Source organism: Parasteatoda tepidariorum, chromosome 6 (assembly GCF_982258835.1).
Source record: "Parasteatoda tepidariorum strain Cologne lab strain chromosome 6, Ptep-v5.0, whole genome shotgun sequence".
NCBI lineage: Eukaryota > Metazoa > Arthropoda > Arachnida > Araneae > Theridiidae > Parasteatoda > Parasteatoda tepidariorum.
The window spans coordinates 3,565,450-3,585,437 of NC_141760.1; the positions used below are offsets into that span (position 1 = coordinate 3,565,450).

General features: G+C 31.5%; 1 protein-coding gene across 5 annotated transcripts in view; it reads right to left on the reverse strand.

Moving 5' to 3' along the window:
- LOC107455157 (ceramide synthase 1) overlaps positions 1 to 19,988 on the reverse strand; it is a 104,441-nt gene that overhangs the window by 54,534 nt on the left and 29,919 nt on the right. For 3 of the 5 annotated variants that reach the window (XR_011636738.2, XM_016072626.4, XM_016072627.4), the window contains exons 3-4: positions 8,083 to 8,263; positions 5,813 to 5,974 (exon numbers count right to left, since the gene is read on the reverse strand). Coding sequence is in view for 4 of the 5 variants with exons in the window: in XM_016072626.4 (XP_015928112.2) it covers positions 5,813 to 5,974; positions 8,083 to 8,263 (343 nt within the window). In the remaining variant the exon portion in view is untranslated. The remainder of the gene's footprint in view (positions 1 to 5,812; positions 5,975 to 8,082; positions 8,264 to 19,988) is intronic. The other 2 variants (XM_087165322.1, XM_087165321.1) reach the window with 1 other exon arrangement.

Sequence of the window (19,988 nt, forward strand, 5' to 3'; positions counted from 1 at the left end):
AAACATGTGAATGTTTGATGAATAAAGGGTGCTGATGAACTTGGAATAACCTTGAATAATCTTACAATTAAAATGTTCCAGAAGAATTTCAAACGTTCAACTGAAGGTCAGTGAAGAGGGGAAAAAGCTAAGTGTGTGAGAATTTTAGACAGGGGATAAAAGAAAGACCGTCCTAGGCGGAGTTACTTAAAAAAAAAAAAAAACCTGATTGGAGAAGCAAAAATAGGGGGAGGAATTGCTAAAAATAGAAACTTGTTTTAAATGCTTGGGAGAGCGCTTTTTATCATTTTTTTTTTTCATTGCTCACATTTCTGTCTGATTTCGACCATCGTCCTCCGCTTATTATTATTTTTTTTAAATCGTTGTATCTTCAATTCTGATGCGTTTTTGTCTTATTAATGCACAGTATTTTGTTTTCGTATTTTGTCTTTCATCTTCATTAACGTTGATCCAACATAATGTCTGTGAAACATCGCCGGAGTTTTACTGCTGAGTTTAAACTCAAGGTAGTTGTGAAAGCTGAAAAAGATGGAAACAGAGAAGCGGGCCGTTATTTTGAAGTGGACGAGAAAGCGGTGAGAAATTGGCGCAAACAAAAGGGTGTGAAAAAAAGAATGGGAAGAAAGCTATCCAATCGGCACGGAAAAGTAAAATGGCCAGCTTTAGAGGAAAACTTACTAAGATGGGTTCTCGACCAAAGAAATGCCGGACGCTCCATTTCAACAGTTAAAATCCGTCTCCGAGCGAAGGCCATGGCAGATGAGATGCAAATAACGGATTTCAAGGGAGGAATAAATTGGGTTTACCGCTTCATGCGTCGTAAAAACTTGAGAGTTCGCAGCAGAACGACAATGTGTAAGGCTGTTCCGCACGACGTACATGGAAAAAAAGTTTCTTTCCTTCAGTTTAAAAGGAAAGTTATTGCAGAAGGGAAGTATTCCCTAAAAAATATTATAAATATGGACGAAGTTCCATTAACATTTGATTGTCCACCGAATCGCACCGTCGATACTTGTGGAGTGAAAACAGTATCCATAACAACAACTGGTCAGGAAAAGACCCATTTCACAGTGATGCTCGCCTGCTCTGCTGACGGCACAAAGTTGAAGCCGCTCTTAATCTTTAAGAGAAAAACAATTCCGAAGGAAAATTATCCTCGAAGCGTCGTAATACGATGTAATGAAAAGGGTTTGTGCAACGAGGACATTATGCTCGATTGGTTTCAAGAAGTTTGGAAGAAGAGAGAAGGTGCCTTTTTCAATTCCAAAGGAGTACTAATTATGGATTCAATGAGGGCACACATAAAAGACAGCGTAAAGGCGGAAGCTAAAAAAAAAAAAAACATTGGTGCTGAACTTAGCGTTATTTCAGGAGGTTTAACAAAAATCCTGCAACCTCTGGATATTAACGTGAACAAAAGTTTCAAGTCCCACGTACGTGTTTGCTAGGAGAACTGGATGTCGGAAGGTTTACATACTTTCACAAAAGGAGGAAAAATGAGACGCGTTTCATACACTGAAGTTGCCGAATGGGTCGATAAATCCTGGAAAAGTGTTAAAGTGTCAACCATCCGATCGGGATTTATAAAAGCCGGGATTGTTAGTGAAAGCGAGGAAATCACTGACAGTGAAGATAGTGACGCTGAAAATGAACTTTCGGACACTCTTTCCGAAAATATATTAGAACTGTTTAATTCTGATACTGATGAATCGGACTTTGAAGGTTTTCATTAATGTAGTAGAATGTGTGATTAATTAAAATATGATTAATTAGTAAGCATTGTTTTTTTTATTTATATTTAGCGTTTTATTTCAGAAGGTATATTAGTAAGTACTTTTTTTCTATTTATACTTAGTTCTTTGATTCTAAAATAATTCGGACGTATAGTTCGCGGACTATCTGACGATTTTTGAAATTTTTCTACTATAAAATTGGACCTGCGGACTATACGTGCGAAATTACGGTCTTCCTCTTTTGAATTAGTCTATGGGTAATCTTAAAATATTCATTTGCGGTGGCTACTTTTCTTGGTTGTTTTCTGGACTATCGCCAAATATATAAATCTTTATTTCGACCCAATTTTTTCAAAATTTTATCTACTCCCCCTCAAGGGTCAGGATTTCAAATATGTAGAAATAAATATATGTTTATTCAGAGAAAGTACGTTATTGTATTATTGAAAGTAGTTATATTTCGTAACTTAATTAATAGTTAGCACTAATTAATTAGCATATTTGAGGTCACCCCCAGGAACCATTAAGATTGACACTTAGTATGTGAAAATCCGATCATTAGAACGAAAGTTATTCAGGGTGATATCTTTTTTTTTTGCGGACTGAATATATTTTTTGTCAAAGCAACTTATCAATGTAGACTGAATTAATAAATTTTTTTTTGTGCATGTGAAATGACAGATAGAAAGTTATAAATATAAAAAAGCTCTGGTGTCTGAAGTTACAAAAAAAATATTAGCCTTTTTTACTATTACAAAATACTTAAAAACTAAAAAAATTGAGAATCAAAGAATGCTATTATATGTTTATTTTTTGTTATATTGCGCTTCATATCATGGATTTGCCCTCATATCACCACACAAAAATTTATTTGAGTGAAACTTTGTATTTAAAAATAGTTTATTAAGATATTTTGTATTGAGACACAATAAGAATTATTTAATATTTCAATTATAGTTATTAAATATTGCTGATGTGATATTTATTTAAAGTCACAACCACAACATCGGTTTAAATCTAAACGAACTATCAAGCAAATTTATTCAAAAATGTGTTGGAAAACATGTAGATAGCAACAGTAACTATACCCTTTGATTAAGTTGTGTAAAACCCACTTAATAAATCAAAATAAGTATTATTTCAACATGAGTGCAGTTTATTAATTCAGTCTACATTGATAAGTTGCTTTGACAAAAAATATTCTTGTAAACAATAACAATATATGATTTTAAGAAAATAAATGAAAAGGTATGAATTCTATTAAAATTGAAACGAACAAAGCAAATAAATTAGCAAAATATTTTATTATTTGATATTTAGCAGCTTTTTTGTTATTCTTAGCTTTTTAATTTTTTTTTTAAAAATATGTTAGCAGCAGCTTTTATTCTCTTTTACTCCAATTAAATAAAAAGGAATAGGGAAAAAAAATAATTGAAACTCTAGATGCTTAGAGTTAAAATAAAACAAAATGTAACATAATTAACTTAACCCTTTCGAGCCGACTGTCACATATATGTGACAGCAAGAAACGCGCTCACTTCCCGGCCGACACACCCGCGTGTCAGAGAGTTTTCTCGTTCACCCCCGACCGTCACTTATTTGTGCCAGCGTTTCGGAACGTTTTAAAAAATGAAATTTCTTCCAAAAGATGGCATTGTATGTCCATATGGTTTCAGATACATGTAGATTTGACCTTCTACTCAAGATGAAAGTACATTCACGTGGTTTTTAGGGGAAGGAGGGGAAGGGGGAATGTTTTATGAGGGCTCTTTAAATTAGCATGTGATATTTATTTACAGTAAGTAAGGGAGTTTTTTTTATCTCTTGCTACTTTCGATTTTCGGATTAGTTTTTAGTGGATAATTAGATCTTGTAGGCTTGAATTTTTTTTTTTTTTTTTTTACCGTTAGAATGTTGAAGCGTCGAAAATTTTTAACTGAGCTGGAAATAGAGGAAATTATGCAAAATATTTAAACTTATTAATATTTATATTACATTTAAACAAGAAATAACTTAAGTAAATAAAGTATCCATAGAAATATATATAAAGCATATGTCACTTAAATACTCTAGAGAACAATATTAAACAACGCGCTGATATTTCGGTAATTTCATGGAATTAGGCTTAACATCAAAAAACCCTCCGGCCCTGGGGAGACACACGCTAGAGAGACTGCCGGCCTCAGCGGTAAGCGCGCTTTCGCGCTTTGCGTCGCGAAAGGGTTAAAGATTAAAAATTTCGAATCACTTTAAATAATAAATAAGGAAAAAAATTTTTTTTTTTTTTTTTTTTTTTTTTTTTTTTTTAGAAGTCTATATTTATGCAATTTATACATTTTTTTTTTCTTTAGCAGAAGAATGAATAGCAGAGAAAAATCCCAAAATCATTGGAAAAAGATTAAAGAAAACCCTCATAATTATGCTGAATATCTATCAAAACAGAAAGTAAGAGATAAATAACAAGGAGGCAAACGAAGAAACAAAGAAAAGAAAAATGTAATGGCCAAAGAGGAATATACAATTACAAAGCCAAAAGCAGTGTGAGAAGCAAAGAAAATTTATATTATTATCGTATCATTCATTAATATGTTAAATAAAAAAAACTACTTTGCATCTGTCATTCTTTTGTTGGCCAAGCCTCAACCACAATAAAAGCTTTGAATATTTCCTACACAAACAAAAAATTAAAAAATTATTTAATTTTTTCAGAGATTACTTAAGTATTATTGTCTAACATAAAAAAAAACACAGTTGTAGTAACGGATAGCAAATTCCTAGTAACAGATGGCGCGACCCCTCTATCCACATAAACAATAACAATAGTCTTTGTTCCGACTTACTAAGTGAGATGACGCAAGATGAGCTACCCAAACCTATCCTGGTTCCCTTTTTCCCCAATCAGTTTGGGTACAACTTTAAAATACTTTCTATCTTAATACATTTTATGTTGTTACTCATTATTGTAGAATGAATGTGTGAATGTATAATTAAAGCTGAGCTCTTCGTGATGGTGTTTGTTTCCAACTTCTGTCCTTACACAGTTATAATTCATAGAATTTTTAGTTTCTATATATTGAAAGGTGAAAATGCATGTTCCTTTTATGTCTCACGTGCAACTAGTGGAAACTATTTTTTTTTTTTTTCAAAAATAAATATAAGGAAATTTTCAGATTTTTATTATGTATCTGTGAGAGGTATCCATTGAAATCCATTAAAATTTAAACCAATGCCCTAAATATTTTAGCTAATGGCTAATTTAGATTAGGCAAAAAGCAACAATTGAACAATTTACTTAGTGAATAATAAAAGGTAGGCATAAAATTAATGATGATCCGGGATGACTAAAATTTGACTTAGGCTACCTTAAAATAATTATTACTGGTCCCTGGGACTCACAATGGATGTAAAGAAAAGGTAAGCTATTTTTTTTATTTATTTACAGTTATATGATTAGTCACAAAATAGAATATTTCATCATAATTGTGAGCATCTCATAACCTTTGTATAGTAATTTTTCTTTTAATTTCACTTAAAAAAAAAAAAAGTATAATAGACATGTGCAAAAGTGCCAATGGAAATGGGTACAAACTAGTTATATCTCAGAGTCCGGTGAATCAGTGACTAAATTTTTTTTATTTGTTTAATTTTCTTCAATAAAAATATTTTAAAATAATGGAAAAGTGCATGAAATGATCTACCCATGTAAATAGAAGGAAATTTAAAAAAAAAAAAAAAAAAATTCACCTGCAAATTTATTGTTTTTACCACTCTCAAAAAGTCCTACTTCAAGAAGAAACAAGAAATATGACATAAAACATAAATTAAAAATTTCTTAATATGTTAAACAGAAACAAAATAAGTCTTTTAAACATTAATAAATGATGCATCACTTATCAAAAACTGCTAATAAAATAAAATTTTCAAGAAAAACTGAGAGGAAGTTTCTTGAGTAATTTTCAAAAAATTGACATTTGAGCAATTGCTTCTTAAAATGGCATTCTAATTAAGCATTAAAATTGGATGATAGACTAACAGAACAGTATAAAAGAATATGCAAAAAATAATGACTGAATACCCACCAAGCAACAGTGAAGCAGAAGAAGGAAATGTTTGCAAACAGTTCATGCTTTTTAATTATTCTGCTTCCTTGTATTTTGAAGTAAACATTAAGCTTCGTGAATTCTAAAAAGATGTCACAAATATCATGTGTGAAAAGAACTAAGGTACCAATATTGTGGTATCTGCAAATAAATAATAAATTTTATACACCAAGACACACATAAAATTTGACATTATGTTATATTTTGCAAGGATTGCAGTTTGTCGCAGTACACAATTAAACGACTGTCACATTTTGCTTTTAAAAATTAATATTTGAAATTTTACATAACCATGTAGCATAAAGCACAGTTGACCGATAATCATGATTTCTTGAAGAAGAAAAATTTGATATTTTTATTGAAACAATATTTTTATTGTGAAAACATTGAATAGAACAATGTGAAAAGCATGCTTTTGCATAATACATGGCGAAAATCGACATGGTAAAGCAAAAAATCTCATTTGAAAAGGGAAAATTAAGCACTTTTTAAAAAACAGCAATGAAAAAAGCACCTTTAAGGGCTTTTAAAAAACACAAATCAAAAACAAGCACCCTTAAAACTTTTTAAAAACACTACGCATCATGATGCCTTAATGGAAAACAGGTTGCTTTCTTTCCCCCCTTTTAAATGATTTTCTTAAAGCTGACGGAATATTGTTTTTTTTTTTTTTTTTAGTTATTATTGATCACTGTTGCAATTGTTCTTCCCACAATACTGACAATTATTTTTTCAATTATTTTATGATTATTTTCCTATTCATTATTATTTTTCATTTTTGACAAAACCATAGCTAGATAAATATAATTTTCATTGATTAAACTTTTACTATTAAATTGCAAATTATCCACAAAATAAATGCTAATTCTACTAATCAATAGTAATCTTTCAATAATTGTTTATCAACCAAATCTGATATTGAATACTTTAATTTTTGCCCCTAATCATCATATTTGTTATATATTTCTTAATATAAATAATATGTTAATAATAAATTTAATATGATACACAAGGTTCTCACTTAATTTTAGAAAAAAAAATTCCCAGACTTTTCCAGGTATTTCAAGAAAATTTCAATGCAAATCCTGACTATATTTTATCTATACCAAGCAATTTTTGATTGGAAAACTTTAATTGTAATATTTATAATGCCAAATTAGATTTTGTGAGCAAAAAAATATCATTGAATGAGGATGGAAACATGGAAAAGCTTTATTAAATGTGAGTATTTACCAAAAATAGTTATAGATGTTTGAATTATTCAAATCAAATTTAAATAACTGATTATTGTTACTAAATATTCTAAGACTGGTTATTTTCCATATAGGAATTTTCCAGGTTAGTGTAAAAAAATGCAACTATCCCTAGCCATTCCCTGTTTTTAAGAATCAAAATAAAATTCTTTGAAAATTCCAGGTTTTCCCTGCTCTGACTGACTTGTAAGAGCCCTGTTATGAACTAATCACAAAAAAAATAAAATCACAGATGTTTTTTATTCAAGCTCAATACACTCACGGATTTGTAAAAACAAAGCTATAATTTGTCAGTTATATATCAAATTAAAAATAAATTAATTTAGATCAAGAAACTTTCTTTAAAAAAAAAAAAATAATAATCAAAACTAATTGTGACAGATTAAGTCCTTCTTCATTATGTATGCCAACTACAAGTTTAAAAGCTTCAAAGAAATTTGTATTTAAATAAACAAAAAACTAATTGAGTATAATTGTTGCATATATGTTGATTTAGTAGTAAATTATTTTGCATCAGCTAATATAAGTTATAATTTAAAAAATTTGCATATCTTAATCCATATTTAGTCATTTATATTTTATCATCATTTTTTAGTTTATAGTGAGCAATATATAATATTCATTACCTTCTCATTACTGCTCCACATAAAACCTAGTCAATGAAATCATACTTTAAAATATCCACAGCCTTAAAAATATATTTACAAAGTATTCCAGATAGAAAGAAAAAAAATTTGCTTTAAATTAATGCATTTTTTTATAAAGAAAATCAGCTGATTTAAATTTGTCATTTTATTAAAAAAACATCAAGTAATTTAAATCATGTCAACATGGTCATGGAAGGAGTTTCTTTTCAAGCAATCCCAATTAAAAAAATAAATAAAAATTGTGTTTTTTTGGTTAAACTCAGACATTAGTAAAGCAAGTATGCTTGTAAAAATTTCCATTTTTGGGGGGAATTTTAAAATTTTGTAAAAAAAAAATAGAAATTAGCACCTCAGAGAGTAGGAGAAGGATATCAATGCCAGTGTCAAGACATGATGAATCATCATTACGAGAGAATCTTTCCTCCATGTGTCCAAAAACACTGTAGCATACAGGGAGTGAAGGTAAAAACCACACTGAGCCATGTAGATAAAATATATATTAAAAGGTGGTGAATCATCTAAATTCCAACCTAAAAATGATATATCATGTCAGTTTCAAGAATATCTGAAAAAAACACAAATCAGTTAGTTTACAGAAATAAATTTGGATTTTAATAAAAAGTTTGTTCCCACTGGCTTAAAATAAATTTCTATCACTAAAATGCTAACCAATTATTATTTTTTTATTTATTTATTTACACAAAAATTATAATAATATTGCAATTAAATATGATTTCTTCAAATAATTGGCACAAAAAGACAAGTGATTTTTTAAGAAAAGGAAAAGCAGATGCGGCAAATTAATGTAAAATATTAATTCCTCCTTAGAGAAGGGTCGTAACAAATACAGAACAATTATTTCATGAAAAACAAATTCAGTGGCAAACATTTTAACAAATTCAAAATTAAAAAGATAAAAGCAAGAGATTGCATTCAATACAAGCGTACAATTTTAATCGAGATAAAATTTAGCCAAGGGATTGTTTGAGAGTTTGGGAAAATATCAGCCTGTCATACAAAGGAAAAAAAATCAGGTTACAGAAAAATATGAACATGAAATTGGATGAGATATTTTAAAAACCTAAAATGGGAAAAAAAGCGCATTTTTTATACCACGGTGAAACCTTGGTAAAGAGTGTAATGTTCCATCAATTGACATTATCAATCGCATAGTTTCGTTTACAATTGGATAATACTAGTTTACACCTGTTTGGGTATATGCACGATCTATCACCAGTTCAGAGGTCATTGAATGCAGCATCATATTGTGCCTTTTTACCTTATAGTTAAGTTTAGAATTTGTATTTATTTTTAAAATAGACAATCATATTATAGTACAAAGTTCCACTTACGGACAGACATCCGTTTACCGGAAACATTTTTAGAATTAAAAAAAAAAATCCATTTTCAAAAACAAAATTTGAACGTTTGCAATTTGCTAAAAAAAGATATTAATAAAAAAATTTCTTTTCTTCTCCTTGCTTTTCCCATACCTAAAAATTTATTCTGCTTCAATCTAAAAGTTACTGAAAGCAGTGGGAAGAAAAACTTGGATGAGAAGAACTAACTATGAATATTAATAATGTTATAAATTTGTAAATATGTGTATAATTTTGTGATTATTCTTTTGTTATGCGGCTTAACATCTCAAATGAACTCTAAAAAAATAATTTAATTAGAAAATTTATAAGAAAATCTCAGAATTCTCATGTAATTTTGCAAGAAAATAACACCTAATGTATTTCTAATAGGGGACTCTGTTTGGCGACACTTTTGCATACGTGATGATTTGACAACACTTAGTGATCATTTCTGTGACAAAATGAATATTCTGGAAACTGAGTTTCAAAGTGATAGGAACAATATTTATGGAGTTATGCGAGAATCATCTAGAATTATTGTTTTGCTGTATTACGCTTTGAGCAGTAATCGAGTGCTAGAAATAGCTGATGGAAGATTCTGCTAATAAATTTTTGAAGAACTGTTTCATACATCTTCAATCAAAACAAACTCTTCTTGGTACAATAGCATTTTAAAAGAGTGCAAGAAGACAAGTTTTGTTTTCCTTTAATGCTTTTATTAACAAAATCTAATTAATTTTGTTCCTTGTTTTTATTTTTTTACTTAATTGAACTGATTTATTTTTGAAATATGAGGTTATTTTTAAATGTTACTTTCATCAGATTATTGGCCCAGATAACTCTTCACATCAAATGGGATCATTATCTGCTCACTTTTATCTATTTTTCTTTTTAGTCGATAAGGTAACCTTGTTGTATTACTTTAATTATTGAGATGCCAGCCGACACCACTATCCGTCATCACTAACAAATCCATGACGATAGTCTTTCGTTGCGGAACAGTGAAGCTGCCTCCCGATCCAGTATATGAGAACTTAACTAATTGATGTTTGCTGCTATTCTTCTGTAACCAATTAGCTAACATGTAATTTTGTACATTTATGTGGATAAATATAGTTTTAAGTCGTCACGATTCTTCCTTGAGGATATCTCGTCAAAGATGAACACAATATAATGTTAATCATTAACTGTTTATTTTTTTATTGAATAACAACTGTTATGTTTACCTTATAGACCTATTATCCAGAAAAAAAAATTCTTTGGACTTGCTGAAGTCCCGAACAGTTCCATTTTTGTCGAATAGAGTTGGAATCGACTACATGTAAATCGAATGCAAGTTTAAATACTTCCATGCTTTTTTATTTGGCTGATATGTGTGATAACTGTGATAGTCTTGTATCCTTCGCCATGTTCAGTTTTAAGTTTCCTTTGAATGATCGTCATTTATTTATGTGATTTAATCATAAGAACCCTTCCGTGTTGATACTTGAGCCTACTTGACATTATGAATCAAAATTAATTATAAAAGAATGTGCAATTAACTCCATTTCGGATAAAACAGAGCTTTAAGGTAGCAAAATTAATTATATTATCTTTAAAATAATTAAAAAGAAAAAGTGTTCACAGCACTTAATGCAAAACTTATATAAAAACGTTATTTTTCAAAAGGATCCTCTCGAATCAAGTTATTGAAATTTTTAGGACATGGTGGTAAATATGCCTCTTGTATCTGCTGTCTTAACATTAGGACCTTAGCCCAAAGAAGTTATAAACTAGAACTGGATTTATAAGAAAGTGACATCCAAGCACACACTGACCCTTCTATTATTATAATTAACACTAAATATAAAGTAGTAACTATAGTAGAAAATACACCCTTACTCAAATTTCAATAATCTATTTCATCATAAATTTAGTGTTAACATCATTAATTAGTGGACAGTTTTAAAAATTATTAAAATCTTGAAACTTAAATATAACGAATTTCAATTAAACAATTAAAAAACTTATACTTCTCTTTAAAAAAAAAAATAGCAAAAATCTTTCTTACTAAACAAAAAACATCAGCATTTTTAGTAGGGAGTTACTTTTTGATTCAAGCAGCTTCAATTCCTATCCATCCCAACTTTTATTAATATATGTTGAGTAGACAACAGAGAAATGTCATTTTTTGTTGACAAGAATATTAAAACATACTTAAATATTTATAGAGTGCACTTATAACAGATGTGACTAAATTATGAGGCATAAATTTAAAAAAAAAATTAAAAATATTGAGGTAGAATGATGATGATGCAAGTTTAGCAACATATCTAAAGATATTGATGCATCACACAAGTATATGTCATGGAAAACTAAACCATTTCCCTAAAATTGAAATCTGAAAAAATAACAAAAAATTACAACTCCGTTTTACTTTAATTTTCATATTATTTGAATGAAAATATTTTGCTTCATGATTTGGATGCTTCTTTATTTAATTTATTTTTTTCTACTTAAATAAAGAAATTTATTTTAAATCTTATGACAGCACGAAATCTAAATAATATTAAATTTTAATTTATGAAGAGAATTGTCTAAATAAAAAACTAAACGAGAAAGTAAATATGTATATATATATGAAAATATATATACATAGGCACAGAACTGAAAAATTAAAAGAAGTTTTAAACAAGGGCAATTCCATGGGGTCAGACATAAAAAACTGAAATTTCTCAGAACAATTACATTTAAATTAAATTCAATATTATTAAATTTGGTAAAATCAAGTAGTTAACACATAATATTCTATCAAGAGACTATTTTATAAAATTAAAGATCAAATTAAATGGATTAGACAGTTGGTGTCCAACATAAATCACACAAACGTAAAAAAATATTAATATTTCTTTCTGTTTCTTGTAAATTCTTTGAATAAGTTTGTAATTTAATTTTAAGCTTAATTAAATTTCGAACTTAAAATTTTAATAAAGCATTTTTGACTGTTCCGTAATATAAAATAAATGCGAAATTATTTTATCTTGGTAGCAGTAAAATTTTTGGTGTCGAACGCAATTACTATAAAATTAAGCGTAATGGATAGTTAATTCGTAGCAACAGATGGCGCTACCTCTATCCGCAAAAACAATAAGAATAGTCTTCGTTCTGATTCTTACCAAGCGAGATGATGCAAGATGAGCTAACCTACCCTGGTTCCCTTTTACCCTAACCAGTTTGGGTAAAACTTTCAGTTACTTTCTATTTTAGTCGATGTTATGTTGAATATTTCGCTTCTTGGTTTCGCTTTTCATTTTCTAATAAAAGGCTTCTTTAAAATTAAACTGCTTTTTTTTTCTTGTCGAATAGATTGGACTAATGCGTTTTATTACATTTTCCAACTTGTAGAATATTTTACTTTTTGGAATATTTAGCTTCTTGGTTCTTTTTTAATTTTTTTTTTTTTTTTTAATTATTATTATAGCACAGCAGATAATAAATGCGATTAAAATTTTGATGAAAATAAACAAAAAGGTACAAAAAAATGAAGTTAAATTACTAAACAGAGGTTAGTTTAAAATTTGACAAACAATTAATTATTTATTTAAGTAGAAAATAAACTAATTTATGTTATTAAGTGAGAAATTGTTAAGAAAATTTTATGCTTTATAAAAAGAACTAATAAAAAAATATTTTTAGTAAACTCATGTTATAAATATGACAATTAAAATTTATAAAGCAAAGATATTTAATTACAGAATTTCACTTGATTTAAAAAGATTTTATGTTCTATTATTTTAAGTTTTTTATCTAAGGTTGTGGCTGTTTCTTGAAGTATGTAGATTTCTTTTCAATATAATACAACTGCTTTTTTTTTCTTGTCGAATAGATTGGACTAATGCGTTTTATTACATTTTCCAACTTGTAGAATATTTTACTTTTTGGAATATTTAGCTTCTTGGTTCTTTTTTAATTTTTTTTTTAATTATTATTATAGCACAGCAGATAATAAATGCGATTAAAATTTTGATGAAAATAAACAAAAAGGTACAAAAAAATGAAGTTAAATTACTAAACTGAGGTTAGTTTAAAATTTGACAAACAATTAATTATTTATTTAAGTAGAAAATAAACTAATTTATGTTATTAAGTGAGAAATTGTTAAGAAAATTTTATGCTTTATAAAAAGAACTAATAAAAAAATATTTTTAGTAAACTCATGTTATAAATATGACAATTAAAATTTATAAAGCAAAGATATTTAATTACAGAATTTCACTTGATTTAAAAAGATTTTATGTTCTATTATTTTAAGTTTTTTATCTAAGGTTGTGGCTGTTTCTTGAAGTATGTAGATTTCTTTTCAATATAATATACGGCCTGATACATGAAGTATATAGTTTTGATGTACTATAAATCAAGAACAATGCTAAATATTATATATTACCTGCAACCAGGGTTGACACAATATTTACCATGGTTTTTACAGTCTTGGGAAAAACCTGTTTTCCTCATGGTTTTTAGTTTATATATATGTGGAGGTAGGCGTTAGGTATAAGATGAATCATAAGCATGACTACGGCTTTTTGTAACAAACAAATTTAATTAAAAAATAACAAGAGATATAGAAACAACCGCTCCGTCTGAGCGTTTGGACAGAAGTGTGTAATAAGAGAGGAGGCGCTGTGGGAGCTGAGGTTGGAATCCCACATTGGCCATCAGACAAGAGGCACCTGCCCTCAGGTGGGCGTACATAAAATAAAAAAAATTAACTCACATAATAGATAAATATTATTTCACATTCTAAAATACTTATACATCATCTGAAAAAGATTTTAAAAGACATTTATAATCAAAATACTAAAGAAATAATTTTCAAAATAAAAAAAATAAATCTCTGGGAAAAAAATAAAAATGTTCTAAAGAATTCTGAAGAAAATGTCATTTTAAGTAATAACATCAGACCAATGTTTGATGTATTCTGCACATGTACTGGTCTTAGAAGGACCATAAAAAAAGGCACATTTTTCGACATCAAAAGTACCATTGGGTTTAATTTTTGTTATCGTATAAAGTCCCATGTATTTCAGTTTCAGTCCTGGTCCAAATTGTGTGAGTTTTATTGCCACTAGATCGTTAATTTTGAAGGATGCGAATGGTTTTTGCCGAAGATTGTAAGTTCGTTTGTTTTTATCTTGGACTTACTGTATTTGTAGTTTGGCTTGTTTCCGTAACTCATCACGGCTGTCAACGAAGACGGCTTGAATTTCCTCATTCAATGGTACAATTTAAATTTTCTATTTGTCCATTTGCTCTCGGTAAACCAGTAGTTACAGGAAAGTGTTCAATTTGTTCAGCACTTCACAATACTCAAGGAACTGTTTGGAAGTAAATGCAGATCCACAATCAGAAATAATTCATCATGGATTGCCAAAAACATATTTTTGATACTCCAATTTTGAAATAACTTCAGTAGCATCTGTAGATTTTGTTGGATATAACCAGCAAAACTTTGGGAAAGCGTCTATAACTGCAAATATGCTTTTATAATTCTTGTTTGTGGTAGGCAATGGTCCTAAATGATCAATATAAGTGTGCAGAGGAATGGATTCTTTTTCGATCGGATGTAATAATCCTTCTTGTTTTCCACTCTTTCGATTTATTAAAATGCAAGTGTGGAGGAATACTTTTTATGAGAAATAAGTAGACTCGCTTCTTATTATAAAATATAATATATTAACAGCTTTGAATAATAACAATAACGTACATATTAAAAACAGGAGAATTATCAAGCAACAGAAAGAAAACATTAGTTTTCTTTTTTTGTGTTCCTCGTTGCTATGGGATACGAGACTGGCAGCGTTAAGTTGTAGTAGGCAGGTCACCACAGTACTCTCCCTTCAGTGGTAACGATTCCTTTCTTACAAATATTTCGGATTGAAGCGCACTCGGCGTCCGGAGTGTGTTGTTGTCGTAGCATTTGCAAAGTTGGGCGTCGTGGTTTCAGATGATGTTGATGACGCATGTGTTACAGTCGCTTCAGGTTTCCAGAGGAATGCTGGTTTAAAGCGGTCGATATTAACATTAACTTCGTTTTCGTTTACTAAAATTTTGAATGTTTTTTCATTTCGAGCTAGTACTTGAAGTGGTCCTGAAAATTTTGGTGCAAGAGAAGGCTTTGGAGCATCACATCTGAGAAAAACATGAGATGAGTTTCTAAGTTCTTTGTGTACGAAGACAGTTAGTTTGCAATGAGCGCTGGTAGGAACTGGTCGTAATTTTGACATGCAGTTTCTAAGTTGATGCACGAATGTAAAAGGGTCATTGCAGTTAGGTGGATTGACTGAATGTACGAAATCTCTCGGCAAACGGAGAGCAGTACCATATACTAGTTCGGCAGAAGAGGCATTCAGATCCTCTTTCATTGCTGATCAAAGACCTAGAAGCACGGTAGGTAACACCTCAGTCCACTGTATTGCAGTGTGGCATCGTATTGATTGTTTCAAAGAGCGATGAAATCTTTCGACAATTCCATTGGAACTTGGAAGGTAAGGACTGGTTCTTACTTTGTAAGTTCCCAAATACTTAGCTAGCGACGTGAACAGTTGGGATTCGAACTGACGCCCTTGGTCAGTAGAAATTTGTTCCGGAACTCCAAATCGTAAAATGCATTTGCCACAGTACTAGCTGGAATATCCACTAAAGGAACGGCTTCGGGCCAGCTAGTAAACCGAAAAATGCTAGTAAGAAGATATGAATATCTATTAGAAGGCAGCAATGGTCCAACCAAGTCGAGATGCACGTGATTGAACTGAGATGATGGCAAATTAAAAGTTTTAAGTGGGCTGGTGGTGTGTCTGACAATTTTAGATTTATGGCACTCCAAGCATGAACGTCTGAACACTCCAAGCATGAACGTTTTGGCACTCCAAGCATCTTTTTGCATACTAGGCCACACAAAACGTTGTTGTATAAGTTTCCTTGAAGCCATGATGTGAAAGACGATGTAATTGACTAAAAATGACACGCTGAAACCCAGGGGGAACATACGGTCGAATTCTTGAATCCTGAACATCACAATAAAGTGATTTTCCAGGTGTTAGTCGCATAGGCTGCAAGTTGAAATTGTTGATAGTTTTGTTTTTCAAGAGGGTTTGTAGTTCTGTGTCCTGATATTGTTCATCTGCAAGAGCAGCAAAGTCAATTGGCGAAGGAATGGCTAATTCTTCGATACGAGACAAGGTGTCTGCTACGATATTTTGTGAACCCTCCACATAATGGATATCTGTTGAAAATTGGCTTATGAAGTCTAGGTGTCTCATTTGACGAGGGGAGGCTTTATCCAAACGAGGCTGAAAAGCATAGGTTAATGCTCTGTGATCAGTGGAGATCATAAAAACGTGTCCTTCCGGCATATGTCGAAAATGCTTTACAGCTTCATAAATTCCTAATAATTCGCGATCGTAAGTGCTGTATCTGGTTAGGGCTGGTGAGTTTTTTTAAAAAAATATGAAAGTGGTCACCATGCTTTTTGATCTTTCTGTTGTAAAACTGCTCCTATACCTGTTGTCGATGAGTCAACGTTGAGTGATAATGGTTTAGACGCTGAAGGATAGTGCAAATTTGTTGCCGAAATTAAATCATTTTTACATTTTTGGAATGCATCGCGTGATTCTGTGGTCCAGGTTATAACACGTTTGTCATCTTTCTTGCTTCCAACCAAAAAAGAATTTAAAGGTGCTGGTATGGTCGCGGCATGAGGTAAGAAACGTCGGTAAAAATTGAGCATGGCAAGAAATCTTCTTAAGTCCTTTACTGTAGATGGTTCGGGCATATCGCGGATAGCTGTGACTCTATCTGAAAGGGGTCGAACGCCATCAGTGGAAATTTCATGGCCAAGAAAGGATACTTTTTGTTGGCCAAAAACGCATTTGGAAGATTTGAGACTGACTCCGTAACTTTGAAACCGTTCAAAAATAGTTCTTAAATGGGATAAGTGTTCTTGTTCTGAAGAGGAAGCGATTAAGACGTCATCAAAATAAGGTACACAAAAGTCCAGGCCGATTAACGCCTGATTCATGAAGCGTTGGAACGTTTGAGCGGCTTTGCATAAGCCGAAAGCTATGACTGGAAACTCAAATAGTCCGAAAGGCGTTATAACCGCAGTTTTGGAACATCAGCTGGATTAACGGGTACTTGGTGGTATGCCCGCTCAAGATCAACAATTGTAAAAATAGTTTTTCCCTCTAAGACTTGCATACAGTCTTGAATGTGCGGGACTGGGTAACGATCAGGAATTGTAGCTGCACTTAACCGGCGATAATCCCCTCACGGGCGTCAGTTACCGTTTCGTTTCTGAACTAGATGGAGCGGACTGGCCCATGAACTTTTCGATGGGCGGCAAATTCCCTGTTCCATCATGTATTGAAATTCATCTTTGGCGGCTTTAGGCTTGTCTGGAGGTAAACGTCTTGGTTTAGAACCAATTGGAGGTCCGGTAGTTTCAATATAATGTAGTACATCGTGCTTGGGTTGTGAATTACCCATAACTGGGCGTGTGATTGTAGGAAATTCTCTGAGAAGTTGATGCCATGGAGAAGTATCGGAAATCAGTTTAATGTTTAAATCTTGACTATTGCGAATTTCTCCCGGGTAAGATAACTTCGTTGAAGAATCTACTAAACGCCGATTTTTAAGATCAACAAGCAAAGAAAATTTTTGCAAGAAGTCAGCGCCAATAATAGGACTTGAAACGGAGGCAATAATGAATGGCCACTGGAATTTGCGGCGCAATCCTAAGTCAACAGATATCAGGTGTTCACCAAAAGTTTGTATAGGAGTTCCATTTGCTGCGTAAAGTTGTAATTTGGTTTGGCGCTTTTGCTCATGAAAATGTGGTGGAATGACAGAAACATCAGCCGCGGTGTCTACAAGAAATTTTAAACCCGAATTCTTATCGATGACAAAAAGGCGTGCAATATTCCGGCCGCTGTCGTTCACGATTTTTAGCGATGGCCCATCTCGTTTCCCTGGTTGTTATATATACAAGGTTGGCGGCATTTGTTTGCCTTTTCACCAAAATTGTGATGGTAAAAACAAATACTCGGAGGAGGGCTTTCATAACGTTTCCTTGATGGGCTACGACGTGCATATCGACCACGTGATGGAGAGCGATGGCGCCGAAAAGTTTCAGCTTGAATGGCTACTAATTGAAAGACCTGTTTGGACAATTCATTAATTTGAGCCTGTAACGCCACAATACCTTGATCAAAAGTCTGAACTGCATGTATTTGCGTTGGCATGACCAGCTCGTGCATTTTATCAGCGATTTCGGACAGTTTCGTAAGAGGCTTACTACTGGCAGCTAAAATGGCTTGCATGTTTGATGGGAGTCTATTCATCCATAATGTTTTAAGAATATTGTCCGTTAGGTTACCGGCGGATAAGTCTGACATTTTAGACAACAATTGAGAAGGCCTCATATCACCCAGCTGTAAATCTTGCAATAGTTGCTTGATTTTAACTGTTTCGGATTCTGCATAAACAGAAATTAATTTTTCTTCTAAAGATTTGCATTTTTCCATCGCCGATGGACTTAAGATAATTTCACGAACTGATTGAAGTACTTCTGATTCTAAAGCGGCGATCGCTGTATAAAATTGAGTTTCGGCAGCAGTAATATGACTCAATTTAAACTAGGCATCCAGCTGGATGAACCATAGCGATGGGTCTTGGTGACAAAATGGCGGAGGCTTAACAGCAACTCGCGCCAATTGTGAAGAAGCATTGTTGTCAACCATTTTAGATCAGTCAAATATACTCAATAACACAGAAAAATAATCAATATACGTATATAGCGACACAGCTTTTTGGTACTTTAAATCAGAGAAATTGGCGACTCAAATTCAACACACCATACATAGATCCGATAAAATTCTGACAGAAATATGTTGACTTACCAGAATGTGACAAAACACTTTAAATCAAAGGTAAAATGTCTTACTTGAATTTCATCGCACTTAACAACTTATTGTTGCTCAGGCTTTTGCATATAAACTCCATATTCGTACAACATTGCAGGTTGTGATTCGTAATAAATCAGAGGTCACCAGTTTGTGGAGGAATACTTTTTGTGAGAAATAAGTAGACTCGCTTCTTATTATAAAATATAATATATTAACAGCTTTGAATAATAACAATAACGTACATATTAAAAACAGGAGAATTATCAAGCAACAGAAAGAAAACATTAGTTTTCTTTTTTTTTGTGTTCCTCGTTGCTATGGGATACGAGACTGGCAGCGTTGAGTTGTAGTTGGCAGGTCACCACACAAGGAACACAGTTTTTAATAAAATGGTCTATTTTTTCTTTCACTTCAGGGATATGGAATTGATGTTTCAATGATTCTTCAGTACGCTTAGAGGCATAATGTCCGCAATCATGAGCATTTCGTATAATATCATTTTGCATACTTTCAGGAACGACAAGAAGTTCTACACCATCTACAAATTGATATAGTATGCCAGATTTAAGAAAAAAGTCATCATAGGGTTTAGTTTTCAAAAGCTCATTAATCGTTTTGATTTCATTATCTTCTTCCTGAGCTTTTCTAATTTTGGTAATGAGACTATCCTATACTATCATAATGGGCTATCTACTTAGCGCGTCAACATGATACATTTTAGAGCCGGAACGGCGTTCAATGATATAATCGAAATCCTGTAGCAATAAAGCCCAGCGCGCTATGCGAGTACACAAATCCTTTTTATTTAATGTCATCGCAAACACATTACAATCAGTCACAATTTTAAAATGTTTCCCTAGCAAGTAAACTCTAAATTTTTTTTAAAGCCTGTACAATAGCTAAGACTTGGAACTCATAACTGCTGTATTTCGGTTCGGCATCAGCGTTTTCTT